Source organism: Hippocampus bargibanti, linkage group LG18 (assembly GCF_051943395.1).
Source record: "Hippocampus bargibanti isolate YZ-2025 linkage group LG18, ASM5194339v1, whole genome shotgun sequence".
NCBI classification, from domain to species: Eukaryota; Metazoa; Chordata; class Actinopteri; order Syngnathiformes; family Syngnathidae; genus Hippocampus; species Hippocampus bargibanti.
The window spans coordinates 9,559,767-9,582,087 of NC_142751.1; the positions used below are offsets into that span (position 1 = coordinate 9,559,767).

At 41.1% G+C, this 22,321-nt stretch overlaps 3 protein-coding genes across 4 annotated transcripts in view; 2 read left to right on the forward strand and 1 right to left on the reverse strand.

Annotated features, from left to right (window-relative positions):
• aak1b (AP2 associated kinase 1b) overlaps positions 1 to 5,952 on the forward strand; it is a 29,842-nt gene extending 23,890 nt beyond the window's left edge. The window contains exon 21 of the mRNA XM_089020047.1: positions 5,814 to 5,952. The gene's annotated coding sequence lies outside the window, so the exon portion shown is untranslated. The remainder of the gene's footprint in view (positions 1 to 5,813) is intronic.
• On the reverse strand, positions 46 to 21,385 carry antxr1b (ANTXR cell adhesion molecule 1b). 2 transcript variants are annotated; one of them, XM_089020056.1, is made up of 18 exons: positions 21,049 to 21,385; positions 18,431 to 18,502; positions 18,274 to 18,345; positions 18,107 to 18,188; positions 17,981 to 18,014; positions 16,649 to 16,728; positions 15,137 to 15,205; positions 14,977 to 15,057; positions 14,844 to 14,904; positions 14,590 to 14,688; positions 11,626 to 11,695; positions 11,390 to 11,472; positions 10,690 to 10,781; positions 10,262 to 10,306; positions 9,885 to 9,977; positions 6,932 to 7,096; positions 6,746 to 6,826; positions 46 to 4,078 (listed from the first exon to the last, which is right to left on the reverse strand). In XM_089020056.1, exons 1-18 carry the CDS (start codon positions 21,201 to 21,203, stop codon positions 3,761 to 3,763), a joined length of 1,752 nt encoding a protein of 583 aa, XP_088876182.1. In that variant the 5' UTR covers positions 21,204 to 21,385; the 3' UTR covers positions 46 to 3,760. The 2 variants fall into 2 exon arrangements, with proteins under 2 accessions (XP_088876182.1, XP_088876181.1); XM_089020055.1 differs by having other exon boundaries at positions 47 to 4,078; positions 10,690 to 10,785; positions 11,394 to 11,472; positions 21,049 to 21,384.
• LOC148884507 (bone morphogenetic protein 1-like) overlaps positions 10,931 to 22,321 on the forward strand; it is a 30,929-nt gene continuing 19,538 nt past the window's right edge. Inside the window, exons 1-2 of the mRNA XM_089020049.1 lie at positions 10,931 to 11,064; positions 11,648 to 11,698. Coding sequence (XP_088876175.1) covers positions 11,060 to 11,064; positions 11,648 to 11,698 — 56 coding nt within the window. The 5' untranslated portion in view covers positions 10,931 to 11,059. The remainder of the gene's footprint in view (positions 11,065 to 11,647; positions 11,699 to 22,321) is intronic.

The window sequence follows — 22,321 nt, forward strand, 5'->3', positions numbered from 1 at the left end:
TTTGTCTGAGCTTGAAATGGGGGCGACTGTACAAAATACAATACATACATAGTGATTCTGGAAGTACAGATGGAATGCCCTTCTCTGGACATATTGTACTGTATAAGCATTTCTCTAGAAGTGTCACCCAAGGTTGAATATGGACAGTATTTTCGAAGGGTTTTGGTGTCTTTAATTTCTGCACTATAAGGCGCATCTAAAAGATGTTTTTTCAAAAGCTGACCTTGCGCCTCATAATGCCGTGCACCTAGTGTATGGAAAGGATTTTTAAATATGTAATTTGTTAAAGGTCCGCCTTATATTCCAAAAAATACGCTATGTATCAGTTGATGCCTAAGTAATATGTTGATGTCTTAGTTGTGGCCGTGAAGCTTGCACACCAAATATCATAAATGTCATAATCCAAAACTCCCGCACATTTTAGGAGTTAAACATTTTTTACTTTTTGTCAAGTCTTGTCAATGATCCAAACTGGAAATTCCGTAAGGGTTTCAAGCCCGTTCCAGCTGCTTTAAGAATTACTGGACTTAAACGTTGAACCTCTCACGACAACCAATGAAACTTATCATGTCTTTGGCAAGCAAATGTTTGTCACGTACGAAAGTTATGTAATGTAATGTACTTTTTCTATGTAATATCTGCTAAAGGGTAGTTTTCCAAGTGACTGTTACACTTTGTGTTCTATTAAAAGGGCCTTTATTTTTTTTGTAAACGCACCCACGCTTTCAAAATGAGTTTATTCTTCTGTTCGACATCCAAGTCACCAATTTCTAGTTTCCCTTTGTGGTCGGGAGTGCAAGCAAAAAGATAAAATATGAGTGTAGGGGGTAAAAAAACTGTAAAACCCCTAAGCTGCTGCTGTTTTCATGAGCACTTATGTAAAAAGCCAATAAATGAAGACAAAAACCCATTTGAAAAGCTAAAAAAAAGATGTTGGACAATTGTGAAAGCTGATATGCTCCATTTGAGTCAAAGACACATCAAGTGTCACATATGCAAAGTTTAATTTTGGAGGGGTGTCAACAGGACGTGGAAACTTTTGAACTGGAGTTCGGTCATGAGCGGCTTTATGCGGTAACGCATTTGGAGAATCAGAATCATCTTTATTGCAAAGTATGTAGAACACACAAGGAATTTGTTTCCGGTAGAATACGCTGCACTAGTATCATCATAAAAAAATCTCAAAGAAGCACAATTGTCAGAGATGTTTGATCGGACACTGTGGACGAAGACTCGGAAGCAGAAAGATTGTCTTTACTGCCGGCAGGAGACGCAGCCATTCATGACAGACTCCTGAATTCTGCAGCCCTCTGCCAAGCTATTTATTGAGAGTATATGCAAATTAAAGTGATACATTAGTAAAACTAGTAAGTTAGTAAAATTAGTTTGTAACCTGGCTAATGAGCTCTTCCTGTGAGGGGGAGTTTCAAGTCCTAAATTCTGTCCAAGGCCAGATCTCCTCGATGAAGATGACAGTTTAACGGGGCTGTGTCTGTTTCGCTCAGATTTACTGTGGCCATCTGCGCCTTGACTGTGGGCTTATTGTTTGATTAGCCATCTAAGCATGGGACTTTTAAATATGATAACTTCTTATTCTCCATCAACTATACAGTTATATTTGGGTTACTGTTTAGAGAGTTAATAGCGACGGGGGAAGAAGTGGTTTAAATGTCTGCTGGATTTAGTGCGCGTGGATCGGTAGTGCCTGGAAAATGTGGTGTGCAGTGTGTGGAGGGTCCAGTTGTAACGTGTTGTGGAGAGCCAAGGTGTGAACGAGACTAATTACAAAGTGTAGGGTGTGTAATCGGTGCGAAACTCAACACGTTTCACTTTGTGGCAATGTGAGCTCACCAAATTCAACAACGTGCCCAAAAGTGAGTCTTGCCTCGGAGTCAAAATGGCTTTCCAGGATATTTCAAAATAAATGACTGCCTTGGCCATTTAAGACAAAGTGTTCTGACATTGACATTCCAAACAAACCTTCCATGACAGCTTTAATAGACTTCAAACTAATGTTCGTTATGTCACATCTTTCCTAAACTGTTCCCATTCAGTACCCAAAGTTGATGCATTTGAATGTACTTTGTTATGCAATCCAATATTGGCAAATTAGCTTGCTGATCACCAACTTTGAGACAGAGGGGAGCATGCAGGTTTGAGCCGCTGCTCTTTCTGAAACTATCCATCCAAAACCTCCAGACCCTGTACCGAATTGAGCTCCCTTGCCATTTGTTTTCCACCCAGACCGATAAACCGCAAAAATCTGGTGACGTCAAACTCACATTTATTTATTTAATTATGCTGTTAATGTAATAGCATTTTGGGAGATTAATGTCCTGGTGCAACAAATGAAAATATTCCAATGGTTATTTGTCATTCACACCCTTTATTTTGTTGTAGTTAAAAAAAGGAAATATTGGCACAGCAAATAGTTCTACAATACAGTATTATATTATGGGATTGCATTGAGATATTTACACCTGATAGTCCCCCTGTGTAGAACATTGACACAACAATAATAATAATACATTTCATTTATAAGCGCCTTTCAAAACTCTCTACAGTCACAGGAGATTTTTTCTGAAGGTGAGCAGCGGCAGCCACACGCGCCATAGTTCACTCAACTATTATGGAACGCATTTGTAACCATTGAAACAGACTTTATGATCATTCCCCTTTTTGAGGCACTTGTAGTTGTCTTGATTATTTGAACTATCGATGGGGGGGTAACTCCATTATCATTTTGAAGTGACATTCAAAATTGTTAGAACAGGACAGAAGTAGAAAATCTTGTTAGAACGGGCTCGTGCGCGAACGACACATCAGTCATTGGGGCAGCTCCGTGTGTATCCCGAAAAATACTTTGTATGCCAAGGTAAAATTTTCAGAAATTTAACGTTCGTAAACCGAGGTATCACTGTATTTGTTTTTTTACTTCTTCCTTTCCTTTCCTCTTACTTTCATAACTTTGTTGCTGTGAAATGTAAATTTCTCCACTACCAGACTAATAAAGGTTAAACCAATCCAAATGTAAAAGTTTATCAAAGTTTACTACTATGCTAAACCTGCAAATCTTAAATCGTGAGTTCCTTCACAAACTAATCTACTGCAAAATAGGTGAAATTGAGTTATCCAATTATGCTTCTCAGCATCTTTGGATAATGATTTGAAATCCATAATTTTATTGATAGAAAAAAAAAAATAGAGAAGTCAACCAGTATCATGAAGGACATTATTTTGACTGACGTTCTTTTGATTTTCACAACACAGCAATGCAAAACAAGATCATCTTTCACTGTACGAGGCAAAGACTTGACTGTAATAAGTAATACTCTATAATACAGTAATCCCCCGTTTATCGCGGTAAATGGGGACCGGAACACTTGCAAGATGTTAAAAATCCGCGAAACCTGCATTTTTCCTGAATGTTTTTTTTTTTTTTTCCTGAAATAAAATCTGCGATGCACTGAAACCGTGAAGTAGCGAGGGACTACTGTAATTACACTGCAGTATACTTTGTCTAATTCGGAGGTCCTAGAGGGCCTCTGTCTTGCCTCTGATTAACATTTCCTTCCTTCACACACCCGATTCAAAACATCAGGTTCGTTATCTAGCTTTTACAGACTTTGCCTAACTCCGCTATCGTCGAATATTGTGAAAAACATTTAATTGCACATCAGCCCCTAGAGGAAAAAAAAGTACACATATTTTTCCTGTTCAAAAAAATGTCTGCTCATGTTTACATCAGACTCGGGATGCATCAGTAGTCCTCGTGGCTCGGGCGTGGCGGTGGGCGGGAAGGAGGCGGGGCTCTACACTGTGGCAAATTCTGAGGTGCCGGCGGCGTGCAGACGGAGGACAACGTTCTGCAAGGAGGGGGCGTGTAAGAAGGCGGCGGAGGCGAGTTGGGCAGCGCGGGAAGGGTGGCGGTAGGCGACGGGGGCAAGTCCAAGACGTCACCAGAGGGGCCATGTTGAGTGCTGTAGGGTAGCGTGTAGATATGCGTGGAGGGGCGCTTGTAGATGGGATAGCGGGGGGCCGTGGAGGATTTAGTTCGTGTGAAGTTGATACACTTGCCCTGGAATAAGAACCATAGCACAATTAGAAATATTTCCTAGTGACTGAAGCAAAGTCTTAAAGGACAACCGATGGCTCCGGACAAGTTGTGTCCATAATTTGTAAAATCACTTCAAATGACTTCTACTGAGCGCATTTTACAAAGATTCCACCGCATCTCATCTCATTTTCCGTACCGCTTATTCCTCATTAGGGTCGCGGGGGTTGCTGGAGCCTATCTCAGCTGTCTTCGGGCACAAGGCGGGGGACACCCTGAATTGGTTGCCAGCCAATCGCAGGGCACACAAAGACGTACAACAGTCACACTCACACCTAGGGACAATTTGGAGTGGTCAATCTGCCTGCCATGCATGTTTTTGGAGTGTGGGAGGAAACCGGAGGACCCGGAGAAAACCCACGCGGGTCCGGGGAGAACATGCAAACTCCACACAGGGAGGCCGGACCGGGACGCGAACCGGCGACCTCTGCACTGTGAAGCCGGTGTGCTAACCACTCGACTACCGGGCCGACCCGATTCCACCGCATATAGCTAGATTTTACCTTTTAAGACTCGCGCTGAATATTCAAGAAGTCTTGTTTTTGAGTTGGTGACGATTCAGGAACGCCCTTGACCGAGAAAGCGACACACAATGCATTTTGGGTACTTTGTTTGGTCTGAAAACTTCATGTTGATGGCGAAATTAGAAGGAATTGTTGTGTGTTGCACCAACACTACTATTTGATACTAGTTGACACAAATTCCCAGCAGACAAATCAGCTCGTTTCCAACGGAGCTTGGGCGCCATCTTGTGCTTTTTCCGGGATGCTACATTTCAGTCCAGATGCCTCAAAATGATCCGGAAGGACTTTTAATCGATTACAAACATTTATGCTTTCCTCTTCAGAACTAACCATTCATAACTGGATGAGTAACAAGAAAGCATCTTCTCTGAATCTGAAGCCATTGTTTTGATTCTAGAGCAAGGCAAGACGTCCTGGCGTGATGTCACGAACAAGGGGGCGGGACCTTCTGAAAATGGCCATCCCAAGGTCATTTTGAAGTAGTTTTGAGGACACTTTAACTCATTCTTATTGGTGTTTTGCATTTGACTACAAATATCAGCCAGCACGTTTTGGGTATTTTAGATGCTATAACACGTTTTTCTAATGTCAGTTAGGAAACAAAAATATTGTGTCGGTTGTCCTTTAAGTCAGAAATATGATCCTGGCAGCATCTGCTGGCTTTTGGACACATGGACCATCATATAAAACGCCCTGGTGAGTGATGATCACAGATGAAGGAAACATTCCTGTCAGAGCTGGAGGAGTCACTTGTTTAATGACTTCTACAGAACAAAATGCTCTTGAGGAAAATCATTAAGCTTTTGTGTTTTTTTTTATATTGTTAAATAACAACTGCCATAGCACAGGTGTCAAAGTCAAGGGCCTGGGGCCAAATCTGGCCCATCACCTCATTTTATTCGGCCCATGAAAGAAAATTACGATTGCCAAATTACATGATGCTTGCTAAAGTCTGAAGCAAAATTTCAAATTGTTGTATGTAAACTACAATAAAGCTCATTATTCTTGACTTCAGATTGAAAAATAGTTATTGATTACTTTGTATCGAAAATGTGTAATATGTGGAAAAGATGAAACATTGTAATGGTTTCCCTAAATTCATAACGGTAATGCTCATCTCAAAACAAAGCTAATTTAATCCATCCACCCATTATTTGCCGCTTATCCGAGGTCAGGTCTAAGGGGCAGTAGCTGTACTAGGGAAGCCCAAACTTCCCTCTCCCCAGCCACTTCTTCCAACTCTTCCTGGCGTATCCCGAGGTGTTCCCAGGCTAGCTGGGTGACATAGTCTCTCCAGCATGTCCTGGGTCGTCCTCTGGGTTTTCTGCCATTGGGGCATGCCCGGAACACCTCACCAGGTAGGTGTCCAGGAGGCATCCTAACAAGATGCCCGATCCACCTCATCTCACAAAATTAAGCTAATTTAATGGCAACTAATTGAGGAGAATTCCCCCACCCATTCACGTTGTTTGTTGTTACGAAAGTGTAAAAAAGGTTATGTAAATAGTGACCTGGAGCGAAACAATGAGATACCCAAGCCACCTCATCTGGCAAAATTAAGCTAATTTAATGCCAACTAATTGAGGAGAATCCACACACCCTCCCCCATTCATATTGTTAGTTGTTATGAAAGTGTAAAAAAATGGTATGTAAATAGTGACCTAGGGAAAAACAATAAGATGCCCGAGCCACTTCATCTGGCAAAATTAAGCTAATTTAATGGCAATTGTAATTGACGAGAATTCACCCCCCCCCCCTCATATTTGTAGTTTTTATGCAAGTGTAAAAAAAGGTTATGTAAATAGTGACCTGGAGCGAAAACAATAACATGCCCGAGCCACCTCATTTAGCAAAATGAAGCTAATTTAATGCCAACTGTAATTCAGGAGAATCCAAAATCTGAGTAATTAGCGCACACTTCTCTCTTGCCACCAATTACTTTTAGAAATGCTTATAAAATCCAGAAAAATGGTAGCAAAGTACTGCATGAAGCTCCTTAAGTCACTTCAACAGGAGTTTGGCCAAATTGTGTAAATTAAGGGAAAATGGCTCTAAAGATTCAATTTTATTTTTGTGGTTTGTCTTTTTTTTAATCACACTGCCTCACCTTGTCTCCAGGATGAGGTCGCATGACTGACACCCTGTCATATCCTCTTCTCAGGAAAACCCAGAGAGCATCCAGTTTGCCCTGTTGGGGACCAAAACACCCAAAAAAGTTGACGTCTGCTCATTGGATCGTATATTTAATGTTGGGAATGCACATTTGACAACAGACTTGAGGTAATTGGAGCACCTTAATGGGAGAATACCACTTCTGGGGATGAACGGGTTTTTTCACGTGGTAGCGTGGCCGCGATTGAGGTGGCTCAAAGTCCTCCTCGGGTATCACAACTCGAGCGTTCTTCGCTTTTTCCAGCTTAGCACCCTCCTCGGTGGATCCTTTATCCCCCCAGCGGACCTGAAATTAACAAAAACATTAAAGGATAGCCGACGTCTCCAGACACGTGTCCATAATTTGTAAAATGGCTTCAAATGACTTCTACTGAGCAAAGATTCCACCGCATATAGCTCTATTTTACGTTTTAAGACTCGCGCTGAATATTCAGGAAGTCTTGTTTCCGAATTGACTGCCTGACCTGACGTCACGTCTGGAACGCCCCTGACCGAGAAAGCGACACACAATGCATTTTGGGTACTTTGTTTGGTCTGAAAACTGTGTTGATGGTGAAATTAGAAGGAAAACACATAAATAATGTGATGGTGAGTCATTGTGTGTTGCACCAAGACTACTATTTGATACTAGTTGACACAAATTCCCAGCAGACAAATCAGCCCATTTCCAACGGAGTTTGGGCGCCATCTTGTGCATTTTCCGGGACGCTACATTGGAGTCCTGACGGCTCAATTGATACGGAAGGACTTCTTTCATCGATTGCAAACATTTATGCTTTCCTCTTTAGAACTATTTGAATCATATTTATAACTGGATGAGTAACAAGAAAGCATCTTCTCCGAATCTGAAGCCATTGTTTTGATTGTAGATCAAGGCACGACGTACTAGCATACTGGGCTTGGGACCGGCACAGGAAGACTTATGTCCCTTTGTGGCTACAGAACAAGCAACTCGCTCAGTAAAAGGCTCCAAACACAAAATGGTCATCAGCACAGCAACAATCAAAAAAGCAAAACTATACTCACCATTTGATGACAATGCTCTGATCTTACTGTACATGTGAAATGGTAATTGTGATATGTGGGGCGGGGGTTACAATTATATTTGTCAAAAACATTCAGATCAATTTTTGATGAACTCACATTTTAACAATTTCCATCATTAAATAGGCGGGAATGAAAAAAAAAATGGATTTCTTTCCCCGAGCGAATAGGATAAATAAATAGGATCCAGCACACTGAAGACAAAGCGGTGGTGTCAACGTGACCTTGACAGCCCATCACGCAAATCTAGTCCTGTACCGCTGCCACGAACCAGTCGTGAAATCTTCAACCTGACGGCAAAGATTTTAAACAAAGACGTTGCATAGTTTCCATCACTCTGTTTGTGAGATCCCCCGAGAGTTCACCCCTGGTGTGCTTTCCCCGCTATCTCCTTGACTTTCCGCATGGATGACAGATGTGAATCGTGAACCCACTTCACCTCTTGGCTGCGTTCATTTGTGTGGTTCAAGCACTCGGCAAGCAAGTGAAAAAGTCTTGCTGTCAGTTGTGATGAAGCACAGCAACGCATTCAGTCAGGCAGCATGTTTTTTGACCTCGCCGAGGACATGCTTCAGCTCCTTTTTAACCAAGAAAAGAGCCTGTAAATGCTGGCAGATGCTATGGCCGAGCGAAAATTCCAAGGACATAAATTAATTTAAGAGTTTAACGATTATTAATACCGTTCGTGTTGTGAAAATACGCCATCGTGTGGATGTGGGCGGCATAGGGAGGCCATGAGAGCGCTCTAAAAACATGTTGAGTCATGTTCAGGCAATGTTGTGACATTGTTGCATCTGTCAATGATTTTGCATTTTCCTTCGATATTTTAGAGCTCATGCACGTTTATTGTGTCATTCAATGCAGGGCTGCAACCGTCAAAATGTTTTAATAGCACAAAAGTGCACAATCAGGTTGCTTCGTGAACATTTTAAAGCGCTTCTCTCATTTCATTTTATGGTAAAATGTGTCACCTGCCCTTAACATACTGAGTTAATGCAATTTGGAAGCTCTTTTGCGGGGGCTTAAAATAGTCCAAAATTGCTTGCTCTAAGTCTAAGGGGTTAATTAACACTAGTTGAAATTGACTGATGAAAAAGACTGATTAAAAAATGCTGAGTTATAATTTCAATCGTGTAATTCATTGCCAAAGTGCATTGATTTTCTCCCTTTGTTATTGCCGACTATTATCCTTCCTGTCATTGCCTTTTTATCGAGCATCTTCATCTTTATTAATCTAATCGAATTGCTTGTTCCAAGCCCGGATAAATACAGAGGGTTGTGTCAGGAAGGGCATCCGATGTAAAAGCTTGGCCAAAACAAACATGCGAATCAAACCTCTGAAGATCGAGGACTGATTCGCTGTGGCGACCCCTGACGGGAAAAGCCGAAAGGAAAAGAAGAAGATGCACATTTGGATGAACTCACGTGTCGAAGGTGAGGCTGAATTTGTGCTGGCGTCTTTAAAACGAATGCAATTTATCGTGAATGGCGAGGTTTGACGTTGAATTGAAGTGCTTGGGAATTAACGTAAATGTTAAAATGGAGAATGAGAAGATTTGTAGGTTTTTTAATGATTACATCTAGCACAAATAGACTGGAAATAAAGAATGAGGAGTACAGGAAAGAGCAGATGCCAGGAATGAGCTGGACCGTTGGAATCATTTCAGATTTCCCAAAAAAAGTACATTTGCAAAAAAAAAATGTTTCCATTAATCTGGGATTTATTCCAAGGAAAATCTGGGGGAAAAGTAAACCTGGGCTATGCGGGGAAAAGAATATCCCAATACTTTCTGAGCAAGTGGAATGTGTTGATGTGGGCTGTTTTGAATCGTTGGCGAAATTTGGAAAGACGTTTTCGGTACAGGTCATTTCGTCTACATTTATTTTGGAAAGTTATCAAGGAAAATGCGGAATTTTGTGAAATGTCACGAGTACAGAGACAAGTTCAACAATGTGTGTGTGTGTGTGTGTGTCAAAATACGACATTAATTTTTTCTTTGCTCTTCCAGGCGTCGTTTCGTGTACTGTACCTCCATCCTTTTAATTCCTCCGACTCCTCGGCCTCCGTAGTACGAAGCATCGACGGTGGGCCATCTTCTCTTGTGAAAATCGTCTTCGTCGTCCTAGACAAGAAGGAAGCTTCACACAGGGGCCATGACAGCACAATTACAGCATTCAGTTCAAATCTTGTCATGTCCAACAACGTCTTCAAAACCAACGTTGCATTTACCTCCACAGGTAAAAAAAACAACAATTTTCTAAGGTATTGAGTTATCGTTGTTTCTCATTCTTAGAAAATTTCTTGTTGATTATTGCACGTGTGTAATGTATTAAGTCTTAAACCAGTGTCCAACTGTGCTGTCAAAAGTACACTAAATGATTCTCTTTTTTTAAAATTATTACTTACAGAGAATTCCTCTTCTGTCGGTGGTGGAGGTAACTCGTGAATGACCTGCATAATCAATGAGAACAGGGAGAAATGTTTTTTTTTCCAGGATCATTCCAAAGATTTCAATAATACATTTGATTTATAAGCGCCTTTCAAAACTCTCAAGGACACTTTACCATTACAGGATAAGTTTTTCTGCAGGTGAGCAGCGTAAAAGATGTTGTTGCATGTCATAAAATTACAGGTGGTCCCCAGTTTAGAACAGCATTCCATTCCGACAGCAGCAACACAACCACAATTTGTGCTCGAGTCGGAAATCAGATAAATGTATACTCTTTTGGCTAACCTTACCAAACATGGTAAAATTCCAATGAAATATTTATATTCGCTGACAACACCTGTTGGCCGTAAGTATGATAAGTAGGTTCTTGAGTATATCTTCTTACCACAGTGCAGCATAGAGGCCAGAACCACCAGAGCAGCAGAAAGATGAGCAGGAGCAGCAGAATGAGGAGAGCAATAGCCACAAGGGTGCCATCTGACTGGCAAAGAAAAATATTGTTGCAACATTTAGTATATCGACAGCAATAACTATTGCATTCTGTGCCTCAAAACACACCCTCTATTCTTTTATGTGCATAAGGAGCCATCAATGGGATGTTCCGGACGGAGTCCGAACATCCCCCCAAACCCCAAATCAAAACTGGAGAATGCGGCTCTTTTCAACCAGAAACGATCGGGAGGGTTGTCATCAAGCCATGTGAATAATGGATCGCAGAAATGGACACAAAGGATTCAACTTGATGTCTGCGATTGATGATGTAAATATATTTCTTCGTTCCAACTGGCGGCTACTGCGACAGCTCAGCTGGCCTGAGCTTCAAGGGGCGGTGGGAATTTAATTTCCAATGTATTGGCTTTAAAGCGAAGCACGTTTTTAAAGGGCGTGTGCACTCTACTTAACTTTCAAGTCATACTTTGGATTGATTTCTAGGTCAAACTTGCCGGTTAAAACGCGGTAACAAAAAGCAGGAGGTGTAGAATATGTGTGACAGATGTTTTTCATCACTTATGATCAGCGGAAGTGAATTGGAACCGAATACTCTCATCACATTGGACTTTTCTTTCTTCTGGTCTTCAACATACTCACGCAAGTGACGGCTGTAATTGTGACGGAGCTGGATATGAAACTCAGGCCATTGTTCATGCTGACGTGAAGCGTGGCGGCCCTGCAGAGAAAAGTGACTGAATAAGACCATTTCAGAATCAGAATCTGAAAACCTTTATTCGTCCCACAATGGGGAAATTTGCGGGATAATGAGCACTCACAAAGTTAATTATGCATTGTACACTTTATTTTGTATTTTGTACATTTCACTTACGTTCCGTCTTTTTCCAAAACAGGAGCCGGGCACAGCAGATAGGTGTCTCTCACCACCAGAGGTCTTTTCACTGGTAAGTACAATATGCGTTAAATATATTGTATAGATTTAACTCATTTACTGCCATTCACAAATTTATTTCGGGAATTGAAAATATGACAGAGCGCCATTCTCAAATTATTTCAGGCTTAGTATTTTTCTTGCTTGAATGCCGATAAAACGCTGGCCAAACCTCTGGCGATGTCTTCCACAAGGTGGCCGCATTTCCCTTTTATTCCATTTTAGCGCTTTGTACCAGCTTCAGCTGTTGTTCAAGCCCGATATAAACCAAAATGTATGTATTGTATTGTATTTTGTACAACCACCCTCATTTCAAACTCATAACTCCAGACTCATATAATTTAGGAATTAACTCTTTTTTTTCTGATGAAAGAAGATAGTCAAAGGCAGGGGTCATGAACCTCTGGCTCACAAGCCATATATGGCTCTTTTGATGATTGCATCTGGCTCGCTAAACTAAATACATATTCTCGCTTTTTCGCTGTTCATTTCCTATTTGGGTGGCAGTTGGCGGAAAGTGCAATTTTGATTGGATGATACGGACCTATGGCTTTGATGTCGAAACAGCCCCCTTTTAAATAAACCTGACGAGTAAAAAAATGACAAGTATTGTACACTTCAGGTTGAATGGACCGAAGGATTCGCCTTTGTGGAGAGAAAAGCTTCTGCCGTGATTCTAATTTGCAATGAAACAATACCATGAATGAAACAGTCGAATGTCAGTGGCACTTTGACAAGCCCCATGCTAACGTTAGCATCAATATACTTCTCTGAGAGATAGCAGAAAGAAAGCGTGCAAGCTAATGAGCAGTGTTCAGGCTAGCTAGCAGTAACTTTCGCCAAAGTGACTTTCATTTGGATTGTTTGGCTGGATTTTTTTAACAATCATTGTTTTTTGTGATGAAAGAAGGTTTCTTACGCTGCATTGAATGTTGATGTAGTCCTAAAACTCTATATACTTTGGGTCCTGGAATTCGAGTGAGAATGACAACTGAAGTGTGTACATTTTTGCACATTGTCTGGCAGTGAATGAGTTAAACAAAATGATCCAGTTTTTTTTATCCATCTTGCCGCCATTTTGTCTTAAACTGCCACTGAAAATGCTATTGCAGCTCTTAAGGGACCCTGATGGCTCACCTTTTTTGGGGGTTTGATCAAGTGATGTAAAAATCATGTGACGTAAAAGAATTTGACCCATAAACCCTGAATTGCAACTATCGTACCACATTTCTGAAATGAAGAAGCCATCACGAGGTTCAAGTCTTAGCACTTTCACTCGCAAAGTGAGAAAAGAGGCCAATGAGCAAGGCTGTGGTTTATTTACACTGGCCAAGAAGGCGAGCGTCAAAACGTGTGTGCTAAGACGCCGGTCCCTCCTCGACAGGATCCACTTTCCGTGCTCGGACATCTGAGAAGGCTTGAGCTTTATACCAGCTGATCCTAAGCAGATTGAGGAGGTGGCGATGTGGTCTAGAAGGTGGCCATGCGGTCTGCTTTGGGGAGGGGTGGGTAGTGGGGAGCTTATATCGTGGGCCAAAGCAGCCGTTTCTGCTAAAGTGTAGATTTGGGCTTCTGAATGCTATTTGAAAACTAATTTTATTGACTTTGTTCATTTGGGCAATTTTAGCATTATCTTCAAAGACAGAAAAAAAAATTGCTCAGTCTATTTTGATGTTGACATGCCATCAATGACATGCTTTATTAGTTATTAATTTTGTTGTGCCCATTGTTTACATCTCAAAACAACAGCATATACCATACATTCATAAAAAGTCTTCATATTTTTTATACGCCCTGTTAAATTGAGTGACACTCACGTCTGCAGAATAAATAGGCAGCGTGAGACTTGAAAGTGTCTCCCCAAACTCCTGGGAAATCGATTTGACTCTCCTTAATATTCCCTTTTTCTTTTTAACCAGCCACTTTACCCGATGACAATGATGGGAACTTGGGATTGGTTTGGCTCGTCCTGGTGGGGATTTATATAAGACCCACTTCGTGGCGTCTTAATTCAAGTTTTTTTTTTTTACGCTGGAAATGTTCGGTATTTTCCGAGCCAGGCCATTTTGCGTTTTTATGTATAGCCTACGCCCACTGCCTTGAGTCTCATTAAATGTTTTTAAAGCAATCAAAATATTCAACCTGCCCCCAAAATGCCTTTACATGGATGTCAGTTAACTCATTCGCTGCCATTCCCGAATTTATTCCAGAATTCAAAAGTGTGACATGGAGCACCATTCCCGATTTTTTTTTTTTCAGGTTTTTCTTGTGGGGGGTTGCCGATAAAGTGCTGGTCAGACCTCTGGCTATGTTTTTTTTCCTTCCACGAGGAGGCAGCATTTGCCTTATGTCCATGTTAGCGCTTTGTTACAGCTTCAGCTGTTGTTAAAGCCCTATATAAATCAATATGTATGTGTTGTATTATATTTTGTACAGCCCCCATTTCCATCTTACATATCTTCAGAATCAGAAAACCTTTATTCGTCCCACAATGGGGACATTTGCAGTCCGCAGCAGCAATTGACATGGGTTGGGGTGGGGGGTGAAAGGATAGAAAACAAGATATTCTAAGCATAGCAAAATAAAAATGTCAACTGTATACTGTAAATGTGCAAACCTGTTTCATAAAAAACTGTACATAGTGCAAGTATCAAGAAAGGCATATTGATATATGTAGATATATATAGCTAGATATAACTTAGGAATTAACTCGTTTTTTTCTGATGAAAGAAGAGAGTCTAAGGTGTCTTACGCTGAATTTAATGTTTATGTAGTCCTAAAACTCAATATTCAGTGAGTGGGTCCTGCAATTTGAGTGAAAATGACAAAAACCCTGGCACCGGACTGGACATTTTTTTTGCATATCGTCTCGCAGTGAATTACTTATTTTTAGTGGGTACTTACTGAAAGTCACCGTGTCATTAATGCGAAAGCTGCACAGGACTTTCTGAACATCACGGGCGTGAGAGAAACCATTTCCCCGGATCACCACCTGGAACGATTCTGACGTAGTACCCAAGTGATTCACTCGCTAGGGTTATGTTTTCATCAAGTAAAACGGGCAAGGCGTTCAATAAAATTATACTCTATGGAAAGCCGGACGACAGGAATAAGATTATTGGCGAATCGTGGAATCATAAAAATAAGTGGAGCGCTACCTCCAGCACAGATGCTCGAGGGCTCAACGGCCAGAATCTCAATGCACGACCTCTTCAGGATCTAGAACCGTATTAAAAACAATGTCAAACCGGTCCAAGACACTTAACCAGGAGTTTGTACTATATGATATACCGAATCAATGACCACATGCAGCGTGTGAAAACCATCCGTGACGGGGAAGACGTGGTCCTCGCTGTCGGCGATAGTTGACAGCTGCGAAGAGATTGTTGTCCTCGTTTTATTGTTTGACGCTTCTTTTTTTTCGCGCGTCGCGGGAGCCGACGAGGTTCACCTGGGTTTCATTGAAGTCTTTCACACCCACGCAGTAAACGGTGGCACCCAACTGCCTCGCTCTGCTCGCCTGAGTTTAAAGACGATAAACAAAACAAGGATGGGTGTGTGATAGTGAATAGACAGAATAGAAGTTGTCATATTTAAAAGTTCCATGCTGTTGTATGCTTAGTTGGCCCAACACAAGGCCCACAATGGAAGCACAGAAAGCCTGGGGTCAATCTGAGGTGAACAGACACAGCCTGTTGTCATCCTCAGTTAGGAGATCTGGCCTTGGAATTTAGAACTCGGTAACTCCTTCACAGGAAGAGCTCATTAGCCAGGTTATAAATCTATCCGTTCATGAGAAGACAACTCATTAAAATGTCAATGTTCTGTTGGTTTATGGATGTTGGTGCAAACATCTCAACATCTCAAATTAGCTCAACAAACATCTCTGACATTACTTAGCATCTCTTTGGGAATGGAACGCATCTCTTGGACCGTCACTATATAAACGTAAAATATATGCCCTATAAAAATATGTACATGTACAACTGGAGAAAATACTACATACTTTACTACAAGTATGGGAGTGTCTGTAGTACACTGTCCATTATTTCAAAAAATAAAAATAAAAAAAACTAAAGTGAGCGGAAATGCAGACAGCTTACCGCACATGTTATGCTTTCATCAATCCTATCGTATGCAGCGATTAAAAAATATATCTATGATTAAGGATTACTTTTGCTGGTTTGCCGTGACAATAGTAGCGATCGGTAGCAGCATTGCCGTTGGCTACCAGCAGTTGAGACCAACTGGATTCAAGCCAAAATGGTCTTTTTATAAGATCTGTTCACAATTTGTAATTTTTTTCCCCGTATAAAAGTGGTAGTACGCCATACATTATTTGACATTATAAAAAGAAAACGTATAAAATACGGGAAAACGTATACGTTGATAGCCATGTGTTACACCCGTATGAATGATCAAGCCGAATTTGAGCGTCTCTCTCCCTTGACACTAGTGGAATGTTCTGACACACACAAAGTAAAATCAGTCCAAACGCTATATCGGAGTACCATATTTTCCGCACTGTGAGGCGCACCTAAAATATTACATTTTCTCAAAAGCTAATAGTACGCCTTATAATCCGATGCGCCTTATGTGTGGATCGATATTCCTTGATTTATTGGAAGTAGAATCTTAAATTTTATGTCATGTGCTCGCGTATAAATGAAATGGATTATTATTATAAATAAAGCTGATTTGTATTGTATTGTATTTCCTTTAGTGCAGCACCATCGAGTTGATGCATAGCGCAACCACAGCCACAGCTGTAACTTCTATTCTGTGTGGCTTACAGTGCGGTGCGCCCTGTATGTGAAAATAGTTTTAAAATGGGCCATTGATTGAAGTGCGGAAAATACACTGCATTCTTATCGTGTGTGTGTGTGTGTGCGTGTGTATTTCACTTATGTTATTCGGTTTTCAAATGTGTTTGGGACAGGTTAATATGTCAGAAGGTTCTTACCTCTCTTTGAGCCAGATCGAATTGATTTTCCCTCAATTCACCATCTGTTAAAGCAATTATGACACTGGCTGTGCGGTAGCCTGAGGGCAGAAAGAAACTGGACATTAGTGCAGCAATCAAAGTAGAACCTCAAAATGGAATGTGTTACATCTGTGTGAATTTAACGACATATATTTGTTGTCATTCGTGTGTAGCTCAGCCAATATTTGAATCGGGTTTGATTTCAGTTTTGATCATTCAAGGCTTGGATATTTTTCCCCAAATATTGACTGTAAATTTAGCTTGATTTATGTCTGGTTTGGCAAAATGTGCAGATGACAAAGTGACTTAACGGACAACCGACGTCCCCGGACAAGTTGTGTCCATAATTTGTAAAATCACTTCAAATGACTTCTACTGAGCGTATTTTACAAAGATTCTACCGCATATAGCTATCTATATTTTACGTTTTAAGACTCGCGCTGAACATTCAGGAAGTCTTGTTTTTGAGTTGGTGACGAGTCCTCACGTGACGTCAGAAAAGGACCGCCTGCTGACCGTGAAAAGGACGCATTGCCCTTCCATCACGTCAATGTATTTTGCTGTAGTTGTTTGGTCTGGGGACCTCGTGTTGCACCCAAAAGCCGCCAGAGGGCGTCCAAGCGCCGTTTAAGAATTTATCAGCCTGTGGAAACGGAGGTGGCCACAGGATGTCGCCATTTTGTGCCTCTTTTTTGTGAGAGATTTTCCCCCAATGTTGCCTCAAAATGGCCCAAATACATTCTTTAATCGATTGCAAACATGTATGCTTTCCTCTTCAGAACTAATTGAATCATATTCATAACTGGATGTGTCACAAGAAAGCATATTCTCCGAATCTGAAGCCATTGTTTTGATTCACAAGCAATGCAAGACGTCTTGTCGTGACGTCACAAAATGGGGGCGGGACTTTCTGAAAATGCCCAATTCGCAGCTCAATTTTTTTACAATTTTGGACACTAAGTCACTTTTATTGGTGTTTTGCATGTGACTAAAAATATCATACTGCGTGTTTTGGGTATTTTAGATGCTATAAAATGTTTTTTCTGGTGTCAGTTAAAAAACAAAAAAGTGACGTTGGTTGTCCTTTAAAAGAAAATTGAAATATGTTGCCGCTATAAAGCATGGAGTACGTTCCCGTATATGCTACGTGCGCTCATTTATCAGCATGACAAAAACAGGCAGCTGCGGTTCCAGGTCGTTTAGTTGCAGCTGATGTTTCTGCCATATGGGTGAACTAAGTTGCAATGGATGGATTGATATAAGGACTCGGCAGGAAAAGTACATGGTTCACTGTGAAAAAGTCCAACTCACCATCCCCTGTGCCATAGTAAATTTGCTCACTGGCCTGCGTGGGAAATCAACGGGAATGCATTTCAACTGATCTAAAATTGGCAGGATTGTTTTTTTTTTGGGAGGAGAACAAAACTGAAGACTCACCTTAGACAAACCAAGATGCATGTAGGTGTCCCCACCCGGTTGGACCATGCTGAGCTTTTCCAACCCAGCTCGTATTTGCTCTCTAGATGGAGGATTTAAAAAAAAAAAAAGATAAAACAACCCAGAAGTCAAATAAAAATCCCAAACAAAGTCTACTCATATAGCACCTGTCTTCTGTCAACGGCATGAGAATTCGTCCTTCTGTTGAAAAGACTATAAAAGACATCCGTAGCTGAGGACTGACAGTTAAAAAAAGAAATGGTTAATAGCCTTACATTGAAACCCGGCAGTTTTTTGAAGCACAACCAAATCTGCGCAGTCTACCTGATAAACTTGTATGCCAGGTTGTCCACAAAGTAATAAATTTCATTCCAGTAGTGTTGCACACTGCCAGATCTGAAAATGGACAAGTGACATTTTCACGAATGAGGATGGAATCGGTCAAAGAGTTCATTAAAATAAATACATAAACATTTGATGCAGCATAAGGAACCTCATACTCTTCTTTCAGCAGAAAAAAAGAGTTAATTCTTAAATTAGATGGGTCTGGAGTTATCTGTGTTTGAAATGGGGGCGGCTGTCCAAAATACAATACAATCCAATACATATTGGTTTATATAGCGCTTTAACAACAGTTGAAACTGTAACAAAGCGCTAACATGGACAAAAGTCAAATGCCGCTCCCTTGTGGAAGGGATAGACATTGAGGTCTGACCAGTGCTTTATCAGCACCCCCCGCAAAAAAAAAAAAAAAAAAAATCAGGAATGGCGCTCCATGTCATACTTTTCAATTTCTGAATAAATTTGGGAATGGCAGCCAATGAGTTAATCTATAAGCACAACCTTGTATTTAAATATACTGTTACATTCAAAATCGGTGTTATGGTTAATGTAGCCCTTTCATTTTTCTTATGAACACTTAGGCCTACTAGGCTACTTTACTTAATTTTTGTTTCAAGTGATAACTCAAAGTTTGAGACCAGATCCTAATTTTTCCAAACCAAAAAAATAAACTCAACAATCAAGGGAAGGCTCTGCGTGCCTCTTCCCGCTTCTGCTTTTTATCTTCTTGCGCAGACGCAGCCAAATGTTCTTTGGAACAGCTGGCTCTCATGGAGAAAGGGTTCGCTGAGACCAAGAACGACCGCTGCAGCTGCCGTAAGTGACGCGTCGCTCTCAGTTTGACAAGGCAAATCCCTACGGTGGTGTTTGATGATCAATTGAGCATCTTTGATTCTCGTTGCTCTCTGCTTTCTAAGATCTTGCTCGACCCCTGAAAAAAAATGCTGTTGGCTGATTTGCGAGACGCACGTCCACGAATGGCTACGTTTATTTACTGCGCTTGGGGAGTGTTTGTTTGATATGGAGGCATTTATTTGAGATGAGGCATTTAATGCTTTCGCAATCAAAGGTAAAATGCACTTAAGATTTTCAACATCTTACGGCGGTTTTTAGCGTGAAAGGCTCATATCATGATTTAGCGATTGCAATTATTGAACAGTAAACATTTTAAAGGACAACCGACACCATTTCTTTGTTTCCTAACTGACATCAGAAAAACGTTTTATATCATCTATTTTTAGTCAAATGCAAAACACCAATAAAAATGAGTTAAAGCAGGGGTGTCAAAGTCATTTTTTGCTGCGGGCCACATTGTAGTTATGGTTTCCTCTCGAGGGCCGTTATGAATTTGGTGAACCCATTAGAATGTTTAAATCCCTTCAAATATTACATATAGAGCACACAGCAAATTAATGAATGACTCGTTTTCAAATCTGAAGTCAAGAATAATGACTTTTATTGTGGTTGACATCCAAAAATATGAAAAATTGGCTCAGATTTTAGCAATCATCATGGAATTTAACAAGTTTGAGTTGCTTTCGTGGGCCGAAAAAAATGATGTGGGGGGCCGGATTTGGCCCGCGGGCCTTGACTTTGACACCTGTGAGTTAAAGTGTCCCCAAACTACTTCAAAATGACCCCGGAAATTGCGAGTTTCCGAAGGTCCGCTTGTTCGTGACGTCACGCCAGGACGTCTTGCCTTGCTCTAGAATCAAAACAATGGCTTCAGATTCGGAGAAGATGCTTTCTTGTTACTCATCCTGTTCCGAATAAGATTCAAATAGTTCTGAAGAGGTAACATAAATATTTGCAATCGATTAAAGAAGTCCTCCCGTATCAATTCGAGCCGTCAGGACTGCAATTTAGCGTCCCAGAAAATGCACAAGATGGCGCATAAGCTCCGTTGGAAATGGGCTGATTTGTTTGTTGGGAGTTTGTGTCAACTAGTATCAAGTAGTAGTCTTAGTGCAACACACAATGATTAACCATCGCGATATTTGTGTGTTTTTTTTCTAATTTCGCCATCAACAAGAAGTTTTCAGACCAAACAAAGTACCCAAAATGCTTTGTGTGTCGCTTTCTCGGTCAAGGGCGTTCCAGACGTGACGTCACGTCAGGCATCGTCGTCAACTTGAAAACAAGACTTCCTGAATATTCAGCGTGAGTCTTAAAACGTAAAATCTAGCTACATGCCTTGGAACCTTTGTAAAATACGCTATGTAGAAGTCATTTGAAGTGATTTTTCAAATTATGGACACAAGTTGTCCAGAGGCGTCGGTTGTCTTTTAACAGACGTTGAAACCGAATACCCGTCACGTCTGCCTCTTACCAGAAAAGTAAACCGGATCTTTCTCGCACAAACCGCCACACATTGTTCCAATATTTTTGTCACGTTGATTTCACCATCTAAACTCCAACATAAATGAATCGTTCAATATATTGCATTTGGCTTTTCATCATACAAATTCCCCTCTACAAAATAGTACGCGACACATGTTAAGTGCTTGAAACCTCACAACCTCAAGACTACCAAACAGGGAGCATCCATTTGCCCTATCTTCTCCGCCATTGCATCAAGAAATAAAAACAAAAGCACTCACTTGTCCAAAACAAAGTACAGATCAAATCCTCCATAGCACGACGACCCAGCTTCGCTGTCATGGTAGCTCTGTCCTGCAGTGCCGACCACAAACGCCACCATAACAATACCCACTTCCACGCCAAGCAGGACCTGCCTGCACCAGCGCCGGGACATTCCTCGGAATTTGAAGTAGGAAAAAAAAAGCCTTGTCCTGTGGATAACTTTACAAGGGTTTAAACATGAGTGCACTCTCAAAGATTTTGTCCCTCAACTTCAATCAGCAGCAAGCGCGGACGCAAACCTTCATACTGGAAAAGTTTGAAAGCGTCTGGAGGCAGACTCTGATCTCCTCAGCAACAGATGTGATCGGGAAGAAGAGGGAGTGACTCGCCCATCCTCCCTTCTCCCCGCGCACAATTTTGTCAACATTAGTGCGTTACATAACGCATAACAGTAACACACATTTCAATTCATAATAATAAAACACAGCACTTTCTTATTACTCTCTCATATTCAATTGACCGTTTTATATTTACAGCCTCTGTTTTATTTTATTTCATGTTTATTAAAGGGCGGCCCGATGGTCCACTGATTAGTACATTTGGCTCACAGTGCAAAGGTGCAGGATTCGATTCTGGCTTTCCTGTGTGGAGTTTGCATGTTCTGCCTGTGCCTTTATGGGTTTTCTTTGGGTACTCAGGTTTCCTCCCGCATTGCATGGCAGGCTGATTGAATACTCCAAATTGTCCCCAGGTGTGAGTGTGAGCACGAATAGTTGTTAACCTGTGTGTGGCCACCGGTTCAGGGTGTACCCTGCCTACTGTTCGAAGACATCTAGAATAGATTTAAGCACATAGTGTGACTTTTGCGTAAGTGGGTCAGAAAATGGAATCTGTTGCCATTCAGAAAACACAAGTCGTAGCTTCCTGTGAGTATATCAGCGTTTAAATGCCCATTTTCGCATGTAAAATTTGATGGTTTTCTCAATCAAGGTTGTGAAACACTGCAACATATTTGAATTTGGTCAGCCAGATGTCTCAACTCGTTCTTAGTCTTTAGTGTCACTCAGTGGTGAATATGTGAATTGCAAATCATCACACCTGACGTCACAGCTTTGTTCACACAAAAAAAAAGTTATTTGGTCCGCTGGTTTGGTCCATAAGTCCTGACAAAAACAGACTTTTTTTTCATGGTTCATATTCATCACTCGACGACTTTTTGCAAGTGCACTATAATCTGTTGACACATCGACATGTGTGATGATCTGCGCTCTACTTGAGAAGAACCAAAAG